Source organism: Pelophylax lessonae (genome assembly GCF_965119305.1).
Source record: "Pelophylax lessonae genome assembly, chromosome: 10".
In the NCBI taxonomy this organism is placed as follows: Eukaryota; Metazoa; Chordata; class Amphibia; order Anura; family Ranidae; genus Pelophylax; species Pelophylax lessonae.
In genome coordinates, this window is record NC_138777.1 from 185,612,932 (window position 1) to 185,633,357 (window position 20,426).

Genomic DNA, 20,426 nt, shown 5'->3' on the forward strand with positions numbered 1-20,426 from the left:
GTCTTTTTGGGAAAGATGCAACAAGTCTTTCACACCTGGATTTGGGGATCCTCTGCCATTCCTCCTTGCAGATCCTCTCCAGTTCTGTCAGGTTGGATGGTAAACGTTGGTGGACAGCCATTTTTAGGTCTCTCCAGAGATGCTCAATTGGGTTTAAGTCAGGGCTCTGGCTGGGCCATTCAACAGTCACGGAGTTGTTGTGAAGCCACTCCTTTGTTATTTTAGCTGTTTGCTTAGGGTCATTGTCTTGTTGGAAGGTAAACCTTCGGCCCAGTCTGAGGTCCAGAGCACTCTGGAGAAGGTTTTTGTCCAGGATATCCCTGTACTTGGCCGCATTCATCTTTCCCTCGATTGCAACCAGTCGTCCTGTCCCTGCAGCGGAAAAACACCCCCACAGCATGATGCTGCCACCACCATGCTTCACTGTTGGGACTGTATTGGACAGGTGATGAGCAGTGCCTGGTTTTCTCCACACATACCGCTTAGAATTAAGGCCAAAAAGTTCTATTTTGGTCTCATCAGACCAGAGAATCTTATTTCTCACCATCTTGGAGTCCTTCAGGTGTTTTTTAGCAAACTCCATGCGGGCTTTCATGTGTCTTACACTGAGGAGAGGCTTCCGTCGGGCCACTCTGCCATAAAGCCCCGACTGGTGGAGGGCTGCAGTGATGGTTGACTTTCTACAACTTTCTCCCATCTCCTGACTGCATCTCTGGAGCTCAGCCACAGTGATCTTTGGGTTCTTCTTTACCTCTCTCACCAAGGCTCTTCTCCCCCGATAGCTCAGTTTGGCCGGACGGCCAGCTCTAGGAAGGGTTCTGGTCGTCCCAAACGTCTTCCATTTGAGGATTATGGAGGCCACTGTGCTCTTAGGAACCTTAAGTGCAGCAGAAATCTTTTTGTAACCTTGGCCAGATCTGTGCCTTGCCACAATTCTGTCTCTGAGCTCTTCAGGCAGTTCCTTTGACCTCATGATTCTCATTTGCTCTGACATGCATTGTGATCTGGAAGGTCTTATATAGACAGGTGTGTGGCTTTCCTAATCAAGTCCAATCAGAATAATCAAACACAGCTGGACTCAAATGAAGGTGTAGAACCATCTCAAGGATGATCAGAAGAAATGGAAAGCACCTGAGTTAAATATATGAGTGTCACAGCAAAGGGTCTGAATACTTAGGACCATGTGATATTTCAGTTTTTCTTTTTTAATAAATCTGCAACAATGTCAACAATTCTGTGTTTTTCTGTCAGTATGGGGTGCTATGTGTAAATTCATGAGGAAGAAGAATGAACTTAAATGATTTTAGCAAATGGCTGCAATATAACAAAGAGTGAAAAATTTAAGGGGGTCTGAATACTTTCCGTACCCACTGTATATATATACACAGTGTGTAGCACTACTCCCATGGGAGCTGCTGAGTGTGGGTTCCCCTGGGTTACCGTTAGCAACAGTAGAACATTCCGACATATCTCCAAGTGATTTTACCTCAGACAAGGACCAGTCCAGTTTCTTTGTTTTTTTTGTTTTATTAGGAACTTGCATAGGAGAAGGGATGAGTGGGATACTACAATGAAACTGAACTATGCACAAAAAGGCAGGGACTGTACAGAAAATGCTGATTGACGCTGGTTAACACTGACCGAAGCTGGTTAACACTGATTGAACTAGTCATGGCTAGGTCGCTTACTTTACTTTTTTTTACTTTTTTTTTACCTTTGACTGTGAAAGAGTCCTGTTAGCTTCCTAAGGTACTCCTTTCCTGAGGTAGCTGACTTGTATTGTAGATTGCACTGCTGAGCAACCTCAGGGCCCTTCCTGGCGCCCCCTTTACCCTCTAATCTTCAGGGCTTTACAACTAGGCACCCCGTTTACTGCAACACTCTGGGTTAGCTGACTTCTGGATCCCCTTTACCTCTCTGGAGTGGTCCCCTCCCTTACGCAGACCCCTGGGCATATCCTTGAGTACTCACAATACTGTTTTTCCAGAAGTTTTGTGCCCAGCAGCTCCACTTGGTCAGCACTCTGGATCCTCTGCAGCTCAGCTCAACCCCTGGTCCCTAGGCCGACTGCCTGGACCACCTTCCTCACTTCAGCAGGAGGAGAGACAGCGGTCCACCTCCTCCTGAGACTTTGCTCCCGCCAAAAGACACCCTGTTACATGGTCCCTCAGGATTTATTTCCAATCCCAGGATGCATTGCAGCAATGCCCACCCACTGGAACAGTCATAAACCCTGGTGTGCTATTGGCTAGGTTTCCTCCACTGTCCAATAAGGTCCCTCATTGGATATAGTGGGGAGACTCCCCAGACTCAATAGGTCACACCTGGAAGCATGTGACAGGCTAACTAACAGATCAGACCCTCCTGATAAGCAGAACAGGGTACATCCTTCAGATTTTTGTAAATATTTTATTATATCTTTTCATGTGACAACACTGAAGAAATGACACTTTGCTACAATGTAAAGTAGTGAGTGTACAGCTTGTATAACAGTGTAAATTTGCTGTCCCCTCAAAATAACTCAACACACAGCCATTATTGTCTAAACCTCTGGCAACAAAAGTGAGTACACCCCTAAGTGACAATGTCCAAATTGGGCCAAAAGTTGTAATATTTTCTGTGGCCACCATTATTTTCCAGCACTACCCTAACCCTCTTGGGCATGGAATTCACCAGAGCTTCACAGGTTGCCACTGGAGTCCTCTTTCACTCCTTCATGACAACATCACGGAGCTGGTGGATGTTAGAGACCTTGCGCTCCTCCACCTTCCATTTGAGGATGCCCCACAGATGCCCAATAGTGTTTAGGTCTGGAGACATGCTTGGCCAGTCCCATCACCTTTACCCTCAGCTCCTTTAGCAAAGCAGTGGTTGTCTTGGAGGTGTGTTTGGGGTCGTTATCATGTTAGAATGCTGCCCTGCGGCTCAGTCTCCAAAGGGAAGGGATCATGCACTGTACATGTTGCCATTTATGGTTTCCTCAACTGTAGCTCCCCAGTGCCAGCAGCACTCATGCAGCCCCAGACTATGACACTCCCACCTGGTTGCCGTTACACACGCTTGACACCATCTACTTGACAACCTAATAAGTTTATTTTGGTCTCATCAGACCACAGAACATGGTTCCAATAATCCCTCTCCTTAGTCTGCTTGTCTTCAGTAAACTGTTTGCAGGCTTTCTTGTGCATCATCTCTAGAAGAGGCTTCCTTCTGGGACGACAGCCATGCAGACCAATTTGGTGCAACGTATGGTCTGAGCACTGCCAGGCTTACCCCCCACCCCTCTTACGTCTATTTCCCAAAGAAACCCTCTGAATATGACGCTGAGCACGTACACTCAACTTCTTTGGTCCACCATGGCGAGGCCTGTTCTGAGTGGAACCTGTCCTGTTAAACCGCTGTATGGTCTTGGCCACTGTGCTGCAGCTCAGTTTCAGGGTCTTGGTAATCTTCTTATAGCCTAGGCCATCTTTATGTAGAGCAACAATTCTTTTTTTCAGATCCTCAGAGAATTCTTTGCCATGAGGTGCCATGTTGAACTTCCAGTGACCAGTATGAGAGAGTGAGAGCGATAACACCAAATTTAACACACCTGCTCCCCATTCACATCTGAGACCTTGGAACACTAACGAGTCACATGACACTGGGGAGGGAGAATGGCTAATTGGGCCCAATTTGGACATTTGCACCTAGGGTTGTACTCACTTTTGTTGCCAGTGGTTTAGACATTAATAGCTGTGTATTGAATTATTTTGAGGGGACAGCAAATTTACACTGTTATACAAGCTGTACACTCAATACTTTACATTGTAGCAAAGTGTAATTTCTTCAGTGTTGTCACATGAAAATATTTACAAAAATATGAGGGGTGTACTCACTTTTGTGAGATACTGTATATATATATATATATATATATATATATATATATATTTACTGTATGTATATCCTGTATATGCATAACATTTTTCTTGATATTTTTAGTAATGTGTTCTTAATAACCTTGTGTGATTTTTTTTTTTTTACTATAAGAAAAGGATGGAGACTTGAAGACACAGATTGAAAAGTTGTGGCGGGAAGTGAACTCATTAAAGGAAATGCAGGCTTTACAAACAGGTAAATATAATATTTCATTATCCAATTCTTATCAGTAATAATGGTTTAAAATATGGTTTGTATGTTACGTTAAAACAAATCATTAGCAAAGTTGAATTTTTTAATAAAAACATCACAACAATTAGCATATCCTGACAGGCAGCTGAAGTTACAGTATATGCTGATAGTAACTAGCCCCTCCCATTGGTCTGATAACTTGACCAATAGGCAAACTCAGGAAGATGACAGGGTGTGGCCACACTTGACTTTTTTGCCTCGTTAACTCAGGCATACTACAACATACAAAGGCAAAGGCAGAGAAATCACCAATCCGAATTTACTAAAATCAGGTCAGACTAGTACAAGGTAGTTTCCGGCTGGATAGTGCATTGTACACACAGAGCAATACGACTACCAAGTTCAAAGTTGCCCTTGTTCTTTATTTTCCTGTTTTCTTATTAAGCCTTTTTGGTATATGTATGTTTTTATCATTGTTGTATATGTTATACTATAAAAATAATTCTTACCAGAGTTCCTCTTTACTCCTTTAAAGGCAAAAAATGTGAAATAAAATACATAAGAGTTGGGTTCACAATCATGTTAGTGTTTTGCAATGATATTCTTTTTAAGGCCTCTTTCACACTTTTGCGACTTGGGACTGCAAACTTGCATGACAGAATAAAAATATAAAATTTCCGCGCTAGTATAATGAGTAAAAAGGAATAATAAATATCAGCAGCCAACACAAAATCAACCAACAGTGACTCAAAATGCAATAAAACGTAAAAGTGTAGCGCTAAAGAAAAAATTGATAATCATAAAAGTAATAAATTAGTGTCCAAATGAATAAATCACTAATAATCACAATAATGTGTTTAAAAATGTCCAATTGAATGAGTCCCCAACAAAAGAACTGATGTGGAGAAAAAACATATATGGAGAAAAAACATATATCCGCAAGTGCAATAATCCAAGGGGGGGAGGGATTCTTCCCGGGACACCAAGGGTACGTGAAGGAAGGGAACACCTCTGTGATGAAATATGATAAGCAGCTTACCAGATTTCCATGGCTGCTCAGATTAGTGAGTCAGCCTCTCCCAGCTGTTTAATCCAAACCACTGAAGGTCAGAAATTATATAGGTACTTTGTCAGCTCCAAGGAACCACCACTCAAGATACAGGAGGATCAGTATAGGATTGGCACTCATCAATATATGTCATCAGTCATAAATGAATATGTGAAGAAAAGAGAGGCAAAGCCCATAGCGTAATCCCGTTTAAAACTTGAAATACACGTTTTTTGTGTGGTTCACATATAATTCATAGGTGTTTAAATGTTACACCATTTTGGCCACTAGATGGCGTTATTAATTTTATATATATTATCCAGCAGGATGAAATAAGCGCACAATCCTGAAATCTTATTACAATGAGATTGTTTAAATTTATTGTTAATTCTTTATGTATGGTATGTTGCATCATTGTATAATATTCCTGCTGTCCCGTTTTTTTAAATTAATGAGCGGACTTTTTATCCTATGCATTGTTATGATCGCTCATTTAAATAGAAATCAACATCTGAGCCTTTTGTTCATTGGAAGATGCATATGAAGTCTTCCATCTGCAAATTATTTCACAAATTATGCGGGAAGATAAAGGTTTTTTGAGGAGATGTCCATATAGGATATTGCTTTTTGATTTTTAATTTCTTGTTGATTTCAATGTGAGGAGTGATCAGCTATATTACACCTCTCCGCCGTCTGGTCAGGTGACTTCCGCCGACGTGCACACTAGACGATGGGTCGATGTGCGTCACTTCCGCCGGCATTTGACTGGCGGACGATCGTCACTTCCGCTGATTGCGGATTGGTGAACGATCGTCGCACTCGTCACTTCCGCTGACACTCGATTGGTTGACGGTCGTCACTTCCGCTGATCGCGGATTGGTTGACGATCGTGACACACGCAAATTACCGATGTGCAGCGGCGGGAGTCCACGACCAGTCAGCGAAGATGCGGGGGTACATAGGCGTGTGAGTTGCGTCTGGGGTCACGCCCAGACGAAGTCTATTGAGACGAAACGTTGGCGACTCCAGACGCAACGTCCACACGCCCCCTGAAACTAGCCGGCCTTCATCATCTACTATTTGGGACCACTTGCGGGACGCCGCATCTTTATCCCTGACATAGCCATTGATATGCCTGTTATTTTATGAAACACTGTGAGTATAACTTTTAATAAACAAGATTTCAAGTTTTAAACGGGATTACGCTATGGGCTTTGCCTCTCTTTTCTTCACATATTCGTTTATGACTGATGACATATATTGATGAGTGCCAATCCTATACTGATCCTCCTGTATCTTGAGTGGTGGTTCCTTGGAGCTGACAAAGTACCTATATAATTTCTGACCTTCAGTGGTTTGGATTAAACAGCTGGGAGAGGCTGACTCACTAATCTGAGCAGCCATGGAAATCTGGTAAGCTGCTTATCATATTTCATCACAGAGGTGTTCCCTTCCTTCACGTACCCTTGGTGTCCCGGGAAGAATCCCTCCCCCCCTTGGATTATTGCACTTGCGGATATATGTTTTTTCTCCATATATGTTTTTTCTCCACATCAGTTCTTTTGTTGGGGACTCATTCAATTGGACATTTTTAAACACATTATTGTGATTATTAGTGATTTATTCATTTGGACACTAATTTATTACTTTTATGATTATCAAACTTGCATGACAAGTTGTACCCCATGATTTCCAACGAGTACCGTTCATATCTGTGCGACTTCAAGTAGCAGTGACTTCGAAGTAGTCCCTGCACTACTTTGGTCTGACTTTGATGCGACTTGAGGTCCATAGATCTCAAGATTACACAGGCATTGCTTCAAGTCGCGTCAAAGTCATGTCAAATTTGCAGAAAAATCACTGCAAAGTCACGTGACATTTAGGTAGCACAAGTGTGGAAGGGGCCTTAATAGCACATCAACGCATTAATATAGCACACCACTGGACAGTAATGCAGTTCTGTGCACTGCTATGTGTTGCATTCCCACCCAGTGTTGCCAACTCCCCGAAGTAAAAGTTACTAACAGCATGCCAAAATTTACAAACAGCACCAATTTTTTACTGACAAAAATCATGAAATTTACTGACAGAGCAACATTTTTTACTGACACTTGAAAAAAGGACCAAAATGGCAGTTTTCAGTGCTAAACAGTGCAAATATCGACATTTAGGCTCTAAACATGCACCTATAGTTATTAGCAATGTGTTTAAGTTAAACAAAAGTCAAAAACCTAATTTCTCCATTAATATGAAGGTCAGGTTTATATAAACCGATACAGAGTTTCCCCGTACATCAGAGTCTGCAGGATTCCCTTACAGTGCAAGGAAACTCTGACATAAAGGGGAGCACTGCAGATCATGATCTACGGGGGAACTCTGATGTAAGGGGGGCCCTGGTGACCAGAGACCACCTTATGTCAGAGTCCACTGCATTCCCCTTTACATCAGAGTTCCACTTACATCAGGGTCTGCAGCATTGCCCTTTACATCAAAGTTTGTCTTTGCATCAGAGTCCGCAGAGTTCCCCCTTGCACTGTAAGGGGGAATCCTGCAGACTCTGATGTAAAGGGGCACGTCGGGAACTTTGGGAATGTGGAGGGGGGGGGGGTGCTCTGGCGACTAGAGACCACTTTCCTCAGAAAGAATACACTAAGGTAAAGGGGGGGGGGTGATAGTGATATAAGAGGGGACCTTTATATCAGTGCCCCCTTACATTATTTTATTCACTCCCTTCTTACATCACTAACCCCCCTCAAACTGGCCTGGGGCGCTGTCACTGAACTCCTCTCAGGTGCATTGCACAACTCTCAGTCAGTCGTCTTCAGCTTTATGGCTCTGGTTTTATCCTATAGTCTCCTCTTCAAGAGTCAACACATATCTAACTCCTTCCATTACCCCCATCCCAGCAGCACTCCCCCTCATGACTCCTCTCAAGGCTCCACCTCAGAGACTGGAGACATGTCAAAAGACAAGAGATTGTCAGAGGATGCAGACATGATACAAGAGATGGTTAGAGGCTGCGGACATGGTGCAGGAGGAGGTCAAAGGCTGCGGACATAATACAGGAGATGGTAAGAGGCTGCGTACATGGAACAGGAGGTGGTCAGAGGCTGTGGACATGGAACAGGAGGTGGTCAGGGGCTGCGGACATGGAACAGGAGGGGGTCAGATTCTGCGGACATGGAACAGAAGGAGGTCAGAGGCTGCGGACATGTTACAGGAGGAGGTCAGAGGCTGCGGACATAATACAGGAGGTGGTCAGAGGCTGTGGACATGGAATAGGAGGTGGTCAGAGGCTGCAGACATTAAACAGTAGGTCGTCAGGAGCTGTGGACATGGAACAGGAGGTGGTCAGAGGCTGCAGACATGGAGCAGGAGGTGGTCAGAGGCTGCAGACATAGAGCAGGAGGTGGTCAGAGGCTTCGGGCATGGAGCAGGAGGTGGTCAGAGGCTTCGGGCATGGAACAGGAGGTGGTCAGAGGCTGCGGACATGGTACAGTACAGGAGAGGGTCAGAGTCTGCATATATTGTACAGTACAGGAGAGGGTCAGAGGCTGCGGACATGGTACAGGACAAGACAGGAGATAGTCAGAGGCTTCGGACATGATACAGTACAGGAGGGGGTCAGAGGCTGCAGACATGTTACAGTACAGGAGGGGATCAGAGGATGCGGACATGGAACAGTACAGGATGTGATCATAGGCTGTGCAAACATGGCACAGTACAGGAGGTGGACATAGAACTGTGCAGACGCAGTGCAGTACAGGGTTGTGTAGACATGATACAGGACAGGGGGTGGTCATAGGCTGTGCAAACATGGCACAGTACAGGAGGTGGGCATAGGCTGTGCAGACGCGGTACAGTACAGGGTTGTGCAGACATGGTACAGTACAGGAGGTGGGCATAGGCTGTGCAGACGCGGTACAGTAAAGGCCTGTGCAGACATGGTACAGTACAGGAGGTGGTCAAAGGCTGCTGGGGGGTCTGGTCTTACCCAGCTGTGATGTGGCGAGGCGCGCGTCACCATTGAGATTTTGTGCCTTACATTTAAAAATGGCGCCGGGCAGCGCTATTACGTCACTGCGCATGCACCCGCCTGCCCGAAAATGGCCAAGTATGTATGGCCTTCCCAGAGCCCAGCAAGTTTCGGAACGGCGCATGGGCAGTTAACATGTCGGCTTGCAGCCATATTTTTTATGGGCGCCGCTGTCTGTAAAAGGGGCAGCAGCGCCCTTAAATTAGGCAGCGCTAAAAAGGAAGAAATTTACCGGCTTCCCATAAATTAACTGGTGGTTGGCAACACTGGTCCCAACACACAGGTGCTGTTTCTTATGTGCTGGGGTGCAACGCATAGTGTTTTTTATGTTTTTTATGTGTTCAATTTAACTGCATCAGGCTAATATTGTGTTGACATCTAGTGGCGGTTTTGGGCCATTACAACCTGTTTACTATGCAATTTTGGTTTCTGCCTCTGTCCTCCCCTCCTGTTTAAATCTAGTTGGTTCAGTTCTAGCTAGACCCCTCCCATTTCTTACATTTCTTCCATGTTCCCTCAGTCAGTGTTAGTACTTTGCAGAGAGGTCTAGGAAAGTCGCAGGGATTGATTTACTAAAACTTGAGAGTGCAAAATCTGGTGCAACTCTGCATAGGTGTGCACAGCCTATTGCATTAGGGTGTGCACCCCAAAGCCCAAACACACATGCGTGTGTGTATAATTAATATATATAGCAGTAGGGCAATAGACAGTGTCAGTAGAGCAATGGCTGGTGTCAGTAGGGAAATGGACAGTGTCAGTAGAGCAGTGGATGGTGTCAGTAGGGAAATGGACAGTGTCACTAGAGCAATGGATGGTGTCAGTAGGGAAATGGACAGTGTCAGTAGAGCAATGGCTGGTGTCAGTAGGGAAATGGACAGTGTCAGTAGAGCAGCGGATGGTGTCAGTAGGGAAATGGACAGTGTCAGTAGAGCAGTGGATGGTGTCGTTGGGAAATGGACAGTGTCAGTAGAGCAGTGGATGGTGTAGTTGGGAAATGGACAGTGTCACTAGAGCAATGGATGGTGTCAGTAGGGAAATGGACAGTGTCAGTAGAGCAGTGGATGGTGTTGTTGGGAAATGGACAGTGTCAGTAGAGCAGTGGATGGTGTCAGTAGGGAAATGGACAGTGTCAGTAGAGCAGTGGATGGTGTTGTTGGGAAATGGACAGTGTCAGTAGAGCAGTGGATGGTGTCAGTAGGGAAATGGACAGTGTCAGTAGAGCAGTGGATGGTGTCGTTAGGAAATGGACAGTGTCAGTAGAGCAGTGGATGGTGTCAGTAGGGAAATGGACAGTGTCAGTAGAGCAGTGGATGGTGTCGTTGGGAAATGGACAGTGTCAGTAGAGCAGTGGATGGTGTCAGTAGGGAAATGGGCAGTGTCAGTAGAGCAGTGGATGGTGTCGTTGGGAAATGGACAGTGTCAGTAGAGCAATGGATGGTGTCAGTAGGGAAATGGACAGTGTCAGTAGAGCAGTGGATGGTGTCGTTGGGAAAAGGACAGTGTCAGTAGAGCAGTGGATGGTGTCAGTAGGGAAATGGACAGTGTCAGTAGAGCAGTGGATGGTGTCAGTAGGGAAATGGACAGTGTCACTAGAGCAATGGATGGTGTCAGTAGGGAAATGGACAGTGTCAGTAGAGCAATGGATGGTGTCAGTAGGGAAATGGACAGTGTCAGTAGAGCAGTGGATGGTGTCAGTAGGGAAATGGACAGTGTCAGTTGAGCAATGGATGGTGTCAGTAGGGAAATGGACAGTGTCACTAGAGCAATGGATGGTGTCAGTAGGGAAATGGACAGTGTCAGTAGAGCAATGGGTGGTGTCAGTAGGGAAATGGACAGTGTCAGTAGAGCAGTGGATGGTGTCAGTAGGGAAATGGACAGTGTCAGTAGAGCAGTGGATGGTGTCAGTAGGGCAGAAATTTGTGTCAGTAGTTTATTTTTATAATTTTTGTTATTATTACTTTTTTACAATTTAATTTTTTCCCAATGTTTTGTTTACAATAATTAATATGTTTTTGTTTTTTATGTTTTATTTTTTAGGAGCCCCACTGGGGGGATTGGTGAAATATCAGGGATCTAAACAGACCCCTGATGTCTCACTTTTAAAAAAGGATAGAGATTCCCCAGTCTCTTTATTTGCAGCCAAACAGCAGGGGGAATTTGCACAGCACATGGTGATTAGGGTGTGCCCAGGCACACCTTGTGCGCACGCCTATGCAGCTCGGCATAGAAACCAATCAGCTTCCACATTTTTTTGTCAAAGCTTATTTGAACAAGCTGAAGTTAAAAGCTGATTGGCAACCATGCACAGCTGCACCAGATTTTGCACTCTCCAGTTTTAGTAAATAAACCCACTGTCTTCTTACACTTTAAGAGACTAGAGGAAAACATCCTCTGTACTGCAAATAGCTAGATTAAATTTGGGTTGGATTCAACTTCTGTGTCTTATTAAAGAGTTAGGCTGCATGTTGATGCGGCTATGTCAGCAGGTGACCATACTGTCCGGACAGACAAGGTCTAAGGAGAAATATCAATGCGTAAAGCAGCATTTGAAACAGAACATCTGGGTTCCCTAAAGTGGATGTAAACCCTCACATATACCCAGTGAAGTGAATAGCCTCTGATGATACACAGAGATAAAACAAATCCTCCTACATAAGTTTTACATGTATATGTGCTGTTTCAGCATTCTACACTGTTTAGAAAGTGAACATTATGTTAGAATGTTTTCTTCCTGTTCCAGCACTGGGTGTGGAGTCTTGGCATACAATGTGTGACAGCTGATTGGAGGAAAGGCACACACCCCCCTTCACATAGGCAGAGGAAGGAGGAAACTTGCAGAGCTGTGCTGTGAATAGACCAGCTTTCTGCTAATCTATCTCTAAGCATTGTCACCGATGAAAATTTCCAGCTTCTTTTATCTCCTGTGTCTGAGAACTTGTCAGAAGTTATAATGCTGATAACAGAGGAACTGAGCAGCAGAAAGACATGGGACTTTGGGCAATGGAGAGAGATAAGTAAACACTACAGATATATGTGCCCAGGTCAGATTTTATGAATGGGGTTTACATCCACTTTAATGTAAAGCATGTGAACACTCGACATGTTAACTCACTGCACAGATGTGTATCTGGCCTGAAGCAAACTTATAATTAGGAAGATTTTAGGGGACCCATTGCTGTCCCTTAGGTGAACATGCTAGTTGCCTGGCTGCCTCTGTTTTTATTGCTTTTAGAAATACTGACCTGGAATAGGAACAGTAGCACATTAGTGAGAATATTGTTAGAACTGCAGATCTGTGTGCTTATTAAAGGTCAGTGATTCAGAAAGAAATAACCCTTCCTAATGTACATGGCAGCCAGGCAATAAGCATTTCTAGAGGGAAATCTCAGCCACTATGTTTCTATCAGTACATGTTTCCTTTTACTCAGCATTTATTACTGATGTACGGAAGGCTAGTGAATGGTGATTATCTCCTTACTCGGTGTGAACAGAAGCGTTTCTGTCAGGCTCCCCAATGAAACATAATAATTTCACTCTAAAGCACGGCTTTGAAGCCAAAAAAAGCATTTCAGAAGCCTTACTTAAGAAAAAAAGGGATTATGAGCCGTCTGTGGGCTTTTCACATGTCTAGATCTCAGCAGTGCCAGTTCATGGCTTATTTTTAAACTGTGCTACTACTTCTTATCCTTCCCTAGATTAAAGTCCAACTCCAGCCAAAACATTTTCATTACACAGCAATACGACTAGGTATAGAAACTTGAGAGGATCTTGTCTTTCCCCACACTTCCAAAACCAAATAAAACAAAATGAAATCAAATTGGTTGGAGCTTTATCTCTGACCATTTCCTGCACACCAGCTGATATTTTAAATCTGGCTCTTGATGGGAATCCCCTCTTAGAGACTTGTCACCAGAGCAGGTATCCCCTTCAAAGATTAACTCTCACTAGTGAATGACTGATATCGTTTTTTTTATTGCCGATACCGATATTTTGGTCATCGCATATCGGTATCGGCCGATGTATTTTCGTACATTTTTTTATTTATTTTTTTGGCAGGTACTCTTGTGGAGGGATCTGGGGGTCTAAAAGACCCCAAACCCCTCCTCTGCACTTAAAAGCATTCAAAACCCCAAGTTTGGCTGTTTTAAATGCTGTAATTTTTTTGAATTTGGCGCAGAGTACCTGGAAGTGATGTCATGACATCACTTCCGGGTTTTTACATGGATCCGAATGCGGCTTTGATCGGGGTCTTCTCTTTGGCGGCCATGCAGGCTGGTTGCCCGGGTCTCCCGATGGGAGGGGGGGACGGAAGGCGGCAGGAGGGGGGGCGTCCCCTCCTGCTCCTTGTAATGAAAGCTGAGCAGCCTCTCAGCCGCATCGGTTGTCATTATGGACGCCGGTACCGGGGTGATGCCTCTAGCTGCAGGCATCACTCTGGTACAAGCACTTTCCCGAAATATCTGCAATATCGGTAACCTCAGGGGCCGATTCCGATATATCGGGGAAAGTGCATATTGGCCTCGCCGATAATCCGCCGATCCCTACCTCTCACCTATGAAAGTTTTGGATTTCCCATAACTTTCCTAATAGGGCAAATCTCCCTAGTAGAGACATTAATAGGAATGGAAATCTGACAGGGGTTTTATAGCTTCCATACATTATCCAAAATGAAAAAAAAGTTTTCAGATATACTTAAACCTACATTGCGTTTGTACATTATTATCCCTTTTTTTCTCATTCAGGAACTTGCATGAGTCAGACTGTTTGATTTACTAAAGAATAAAAACTAGTTTAGGACTCTATACCAAAGCTACATAGAAATTGGTCTTTGTAAATACACACAACTCCAGACCAGTGGTCTCAAAACTGCGACCCTTTTCTTGATTTTATCCAGCCCTTGGGGCACTATTTTCATCTACTGATACCAACAATGAGGCATAATTCCCCTTATTGACACCAATGAAGGGGCAGTATGCCTCCCATTGACACCAAGGATGGGGCACTATTCATAGTTACATAGTAGGTGAGGTTGAATAAAGACAATAGTCCATCCAGTTCAACCTGTGTAGGTGTGTGTGGCTGTCATCTCACATAGCCCTGAATGTTCTGATCCTTGAAATGTACGTCTAAGAGTCTTTTGAAAGCCACCATACTTCCCGCAGAAACCACCTCTTGTGGTAGAGAATTCCACAATCTTCTAGCCCTAACAGTAAAGAACCCCCCACGTTGCCTGAGGTTAAAACGCTTCTCCTCTAATCGCATTGTATGCCCTCTTGTCCTCATGCAATCCCTACGACTGAACAGTTTTTTTTCTAAGCTGAGATCCCCATTGAGATATTTATAAATTGCTATCATGTCCCCCCTCAGGCGTCTCTTCTCCAGGGAGAATAAATCGAGCGATTGCAGACGCTCTTCATAGTTAAGGTCCTCCAATCCCCTAATCAGTTTAGTTGCCCTTCTCTGGACTCTCTCCAGCTTCAACACATCCCTCCTGAGGACTGGCGACCAGTACTGGACAGAATACTCCAGATGCGGTCGGACCAGAGTTTTATAAAGTGGAAGGATTATAGTCTTATCTCTGGAATACATTCCTTTCTTTATGCATGCTAATATTCTGCTGGCTTTGGCAGCTGCCGCTTGACATTGCATGCTGTTGCCTAATCTATCATCAACCAAGACTCCCAGATCCTTCTCCATTTTTGATTCCCCCAAGGGTTCCCCTCCTAAAGTGTATTGTGTTTTTATGTTTTTAGTCCCCAAGTGCAAAACCTTACACTTCTCCACGTTAAACCTCATTTGCCATGTCGTTGCCCACTCCGTTATTTTGTTCAGGTCATTCTGCAAGATATCTGCTTCATGCTGTGCAGTTATTGCCCTGGCCAATTTTGTGTCATCTGCAAAAACTGATATTGAACTACTGATCCCGTCCTCAATGCTGTTTATGAATAAATTGAACAAGGTTGGTCCCAGGACAGAGCCCTGGGGGAGCCCGCTTACTACCTCAGACCAGTCTGAGTATGCGCTGTTTACTACCACCCTTTGGACACGCCCTTTTAGCCAGTTCCATATCCAAGAGCAAACCCTGCTGTCGATACCTGCAGACCTTATTTTATAAATTAAGCGCTTATGGGGAACTGTATCAAACGCCTTAGCGAAATCCAAGTACACCACATCCACTGGTCTGCCCCTATCTAGCTCACAGCTCACCTCCTCGTAGAATGTTAAGAGATTGGTTTGACAAGAACGCCCATTTGTAAACCCGTGCTGATTACTGCTTACTGATTATCGTAGAGCAAACTCTACGATATAGTCCCTTATCATCCCCTCCAGAAGTTTACATACTATTGATGTCAAACTGACAGGCCTATAATTTCCTGGGATATGCCTCTGCCCCTTTTTAAATATCGGAATCACGTTAGCCTTCCTCCAATCCCCTGGTACATCTCCTGTCCTAATACTGTCAGCAGGTACCTCAATGATACCAACAATGGGGCCCAATGACAATAATGATGAGGAATGATTTCTCCCAAGGACACCAACAATGGGGCACAGTTCCTCCCACTGACACCAACCACGGGTGCTATTCCTCCCACTGACACCAAAGATTGGGGCATTGTTTATTCGCACTGACGTTGGCCATTTTATGCTTTCAATTGCCACAGTCTGGCCCCCCTTGAGTCTGAAGGACAGTAAACTGGCCCTTTGTTTAGAAAGTTTGGAGACCCCTGCTCTAGACCAACGCTTCGTAAAAATCCACTTTTATTACACATATATTAAATAGACACATATAAGATCAATAATCCCTTCTACCACTCTGTCCATATTGTACAATTACTCCTATATCTATGAAAATGGTGGATTGCAGGTGATTTTATATGGCTGTATATGACAGAGACCTATATAAAGTCCCATTATGGATCCATATAGGAAGCCAGGAACAGCTGTTGCAAATTTTAGAGGATGAAAAGGTAGGTGGTGAAAAGGTACATTTGAGTGAAAAAATCCTTTAAAGTTTGGTATCTTGCATAGTGTACCTCCAAGTGTGTGTTCCAACTTCAAGGCAACATAACATGAAAGGCAGGCACTCGAATGTGGAAGTCCTCTCCAAACAGGTTTCTTATATAGTGCACCTCCAAGTGCATATTCCAACTTTTAAGGCAGCATAACATGAAAATTAGGCATGTGTAATTAGGTACACAGTCCTATGCAAGGATTATAAGTCCATAAGACTTTTTTTCATATTAGGAATGTCTAGAGGAGAAGTTTAGGATGGCATAGGATTGTAAAAATCCCCTACCAACTCTGGTCCTGAAGCCCTTAATGGTGGATACTTGGTGGCGAGAAGTTTTTTTTATGGCTATAATACAGGCATGCAAGAAGGCAGTTTTCACTTAGGAAGCATACCTTTCCTGTGTGAGTGGCTCCATGTGTGTACATATGCTAGGAAATTAACAGCACTAGTTACACTAGTGACTTTTGTACCAAATACTATCATGTAATTTGCAGGATGTTTGGCAGTTGATTTTAGCGTGTGAGGGAGGTTGGAATGAACAATTAAAGTATTAATTTTAAGTCCTCCTCTAAACCACACCTTATATGTGTAGCACCCTCTGTAGGTACATATATTTTGTTGACTCGTGGTAGCTGTGTGAGTCTTAATGGGTCAGGTTACTCCAGGTCAGGCTGGATGGCTTTGTAGGGAAGGTCTCTGGTACCACCACCTGGTTCTAGATGCTTGGAGAAGCTTCTGGAAGTTAGTGGGTGAGAGGTAGAAGATCCTGATCTGCATACTTGAGGGAATCTGGCTAATCCCCATGCAGAAGGCACTGGCAGGGTGGCTGGGTCAGCCCTTAAATACAGTGGAGCCTGAACAGCAGGGGAGTTGGGTACAAGATGGAGTGTTGAAGTTGCTGTTGTGTGGCCTGGGAGGGGAACCCGGGTCTGGGTGGTCTGCCTCCAGGCTGGAGCTAAGAAAAGGAAGGAGAGGAAGCCTAAGATAGGTATCTCCATTACCTTTGGGTCTTGTGCAGAAGACATCCAGGCTGGCATGTGAGAATCTGATCAGTTGGAGGCCTGAGCGGGATTCTTGCAGCAGGTAGCAATGGACAGTTCAAGTACCTTAGCATACCCAGAGGCATAAAAGGGGAGAGACTGCCAGCTTTAGCATACTTTCCAGGGACAGCTTTGTGCTAAATCCCAATCCTTTGCCCTGGGGCATTCTTCAGAGCAGCCAGGTGGTCTGGTTGTATCTACAAGCATCAGAACTGTGTGAGATTCTACTCAGAAGACACTATACTCCAGCATACAGTTTGGGACTTTGTGCTATTTCGCTAAATGGGACTGAGCATTCCTGGTTTGTAAAGACCTTTGCCACTGATCCATAGAGACTGCGATTATTCCGGAGGGAGTACAGTCCAGGATCTTCATTTTTGTGTACATAGAGAAGGAAGTTTGTCCTCATCTGTTGGTCTTCAAGTCAAGTTGGGTATCCCATAAACCCTATACCCTATCCAAGTTGTTTCCCCAAATAAAACATCAAAAACAAGACCATGGACTGATTTCTTGTGTTTTGATGCAAGTTGGAAATGCGCGTTGATTGGCTGTGCAGAAATAGTGGGACTTTTTATCCAGCGGCTCTGTGAGGGTAGCGCTCCATATGGAAAACAGCCTAATGAACTCCATTGTGAATATATGCTGCCTTTAATCCTTGCATAGGACTGTGTACCCATATACACATGCCTATTATGCATGTTATGTTGCCTTAAAAGTTAGAATATGCATTTGAAGGTGCACTATATAAGATACCTGTTTGGAGAGGACTTCCACATTCGAATGCCTGAGTTTCATGTTATGTTGCCTTAAAGTTTGAACGCACGGAGGTGCACTATACAAGATACCCAATTGAGAGGATTTTTGCATTCAAATGTACCTTTTCTCCCACTACCTTTTCATCCACTAAAATATGCAACAGTTGTTCCTGGCTTACTATATGGATCCATCATTGGACTTTATATAGGTTTCTGTCATATACAGCCATATTTAATTACCTGAATGCCAGCATTTTCATACATATAGGAGTGCATAGGAATGTTGAGAATTTGTGCATTACGGACAGAGAGATATTGGGGATCATTGATTTTATATGTGTCTATGTGATATACAGTATGTGTAATATAAGTTGATTTTTCTGAAGCATTGGTCTAGAGCAGGGGTGGGGAACCTTTTTTCTGCCGAGGGCCATTTGGGTATTTTTAAAATCATTCGGGGCCGTACAAAATTATCAACTTAAAAATGTGCCTATTATATTTGGGCAAGCATTTAATTAACTCGCCCCTAATGTGATGACTGCAACTGCTTCTCTTTGGTGAGGTGTGTGATGTTAGCTGGTATTGATGATGTTGCTACTGGCAACTGGTTTTCCAGGTTTGCCCCCCTTAATGCAGAGTGATGAGTGCCCCCACATATCAATGCAGAGTGATGAGTGCCCCCACATATCAATTCAGAGTGATGAGTGCCCCCACATATCAATGCAGAGTGATGAGTGCCCCCACATATCAATGCAGAGTGATTAGTGCCCCCCCAATCAATGCAGAGCAGGGTTCTTCTACTTACGCGGCGCGGGCGTTCGCATACGAAGTCACGCCTCCTAGACCGGCTCCTATGATAGACGTCACCACTGTGCTGTCTATCATAGGTAGGAGGCGTGACTTTGTATGACAGCGGCCGTGCCGGGTAAGCAGAGGTACCCGCTCTGTGTGTAATCAAGAGGCGCTCCCCCTCTTCTTCCCCTCCGGAGGCAGCACAATGGCAGGGCCGGATCAGATGGCTTCGGGGACCGCATACGGCCCGCGGGCCGTAGCTTCCCCACCCCTGGTCTAGAGTTATAATTGTACTTAAAAAGACCCAGTTCTATGTAGATTGGGTTTAAATTAGTTTTCATAATTTTTTTTTTTCATCACTTCTTTGCAAGGGGCTCCCAGGCCCGTTCTCTGATACATGTAAGAGCCCACTTATGATGGAGCCAAATGACTTTGAGGACCTAGAAAAAATGTTCTTATTTATATGTTTGATTTACTAAAGGTAAATAGACTGTTCACCTTGCAAAGGAAAATGCATTTTTGCAAGGAAAGAAGTTTTCCTGACCTCCATCATCCAATCATGTGCAAGCAAATGTGCATTTATTTATCTATTTATTTATTTTCCTTGCACGTAATTGGGAATTCTTGACAAAGTGAAAGTTCACCTCATTCGCCAAGCTCTGAGAAAAATTCCCATGTAATGTAAAAAAAAAAACGATTTGCCTTATTAAAATCAACCCCAGAGTTTCCACGAGATAAAAATATGGTAAAAGTGCACAAAATTGGATGATACTTATAATTTGGGGATTTTCCACTAATTCTTATGGGCCTGAAATTGTGGTGTGCACAGAAAAATGCTTTGTAGGGAAAATAGGCTTGAACTGACAATGCATAATCAATTCAACAGATCCTCATTAAAAAACACCCTGCATTATGGTAAGACTGGAGTTTCTTCTTCAATTGGATCTGATTAAAAATGGCATCATGGGTAATTGTATCATATAAATTGCCGTTGGGATTTCTATACTCCACATACTGTTTCATCATCACTGTTTATGATTTCTGCACTGTCAAGTCCCATTTAAAAGCCCATGAACTAACAGGAGTATTTTATGAGCCTAATGCAATATTAGTTTATGAGTGCCTCCTCCTATACAGTCATAAATTATAAGAATTGCTTTTATTTGCAGTCTGCCTGAGGGGTATCAAGATCCATAAAAAATGCTACTTAGCCTTTGAAGAAACCAAGCACTTCCATGAAGCCAACGAGGACTGTATAGCCAAAGGGGGAACCTTGGCGACACCTAGAGACGGGGATGAGAACAGTGCCCTTCGTGACTATGGAAAAAAGAGCCTCCCAGGGGCTGGAGATTTCTGGTTGGGCATTACCGATATGGTCAATGAGGGCAAATTTGTGGATGTTAATGGCATCGCTATAACTTATTTTAATTGGGAGCGCCCACCCAGTGGAGGCAAGCGTAAAAACTGTGCTCTTTTTAACCAGGCATCCCAAGGGAAATGGGTCGATGAAGTGTGTCGTACCCTAAAAAAATACATCTGTGAATTTATTATTCCATAGAGGGCACATGTGGGTAACTATAGTCAGGGCAAAATGTGCGATTTGTGATCCATTTTAATGTGCTTCAGAAAAGGA

General features: G+C 43.9%; 1 protein-coding gene and 1 long non-coding RNA gene across 2 annotated transcripts in view; both read left to right on the forward strand.

The window, feature by feature from the left end:
- The window catches only part of CLEC3A (C-type lectin domain family 3 member A), a 31,200-nt gene extending 10,806 nt beyond the window's left edge, over positions 1-20,394 (forward strand). Inside the window, exons 2-3 of the mRNA XM_082270669.1 lie at positions 4,030-4,113; positions 19,963-20,394. Of these exons, the coding sequence (XP_082126795.1) occupies positions 4,030-4,113; positions 19,963-20,351 (473 nt within the window). The 3' untranslated portion in view covers positions 20,352-20,394. The remainder of the gene's footprint in view (positions 1-4,029; positions 4,114-19,962) is intronic.
- Positions 1-20,426, forward strand: part of LOC309565261 — a 643,481-nt gene that overhangs the window by 567,453 nt on the left and 55,602 nt on the right. The gene's annotated exons all lie outside the window — the stretch shown is intronic.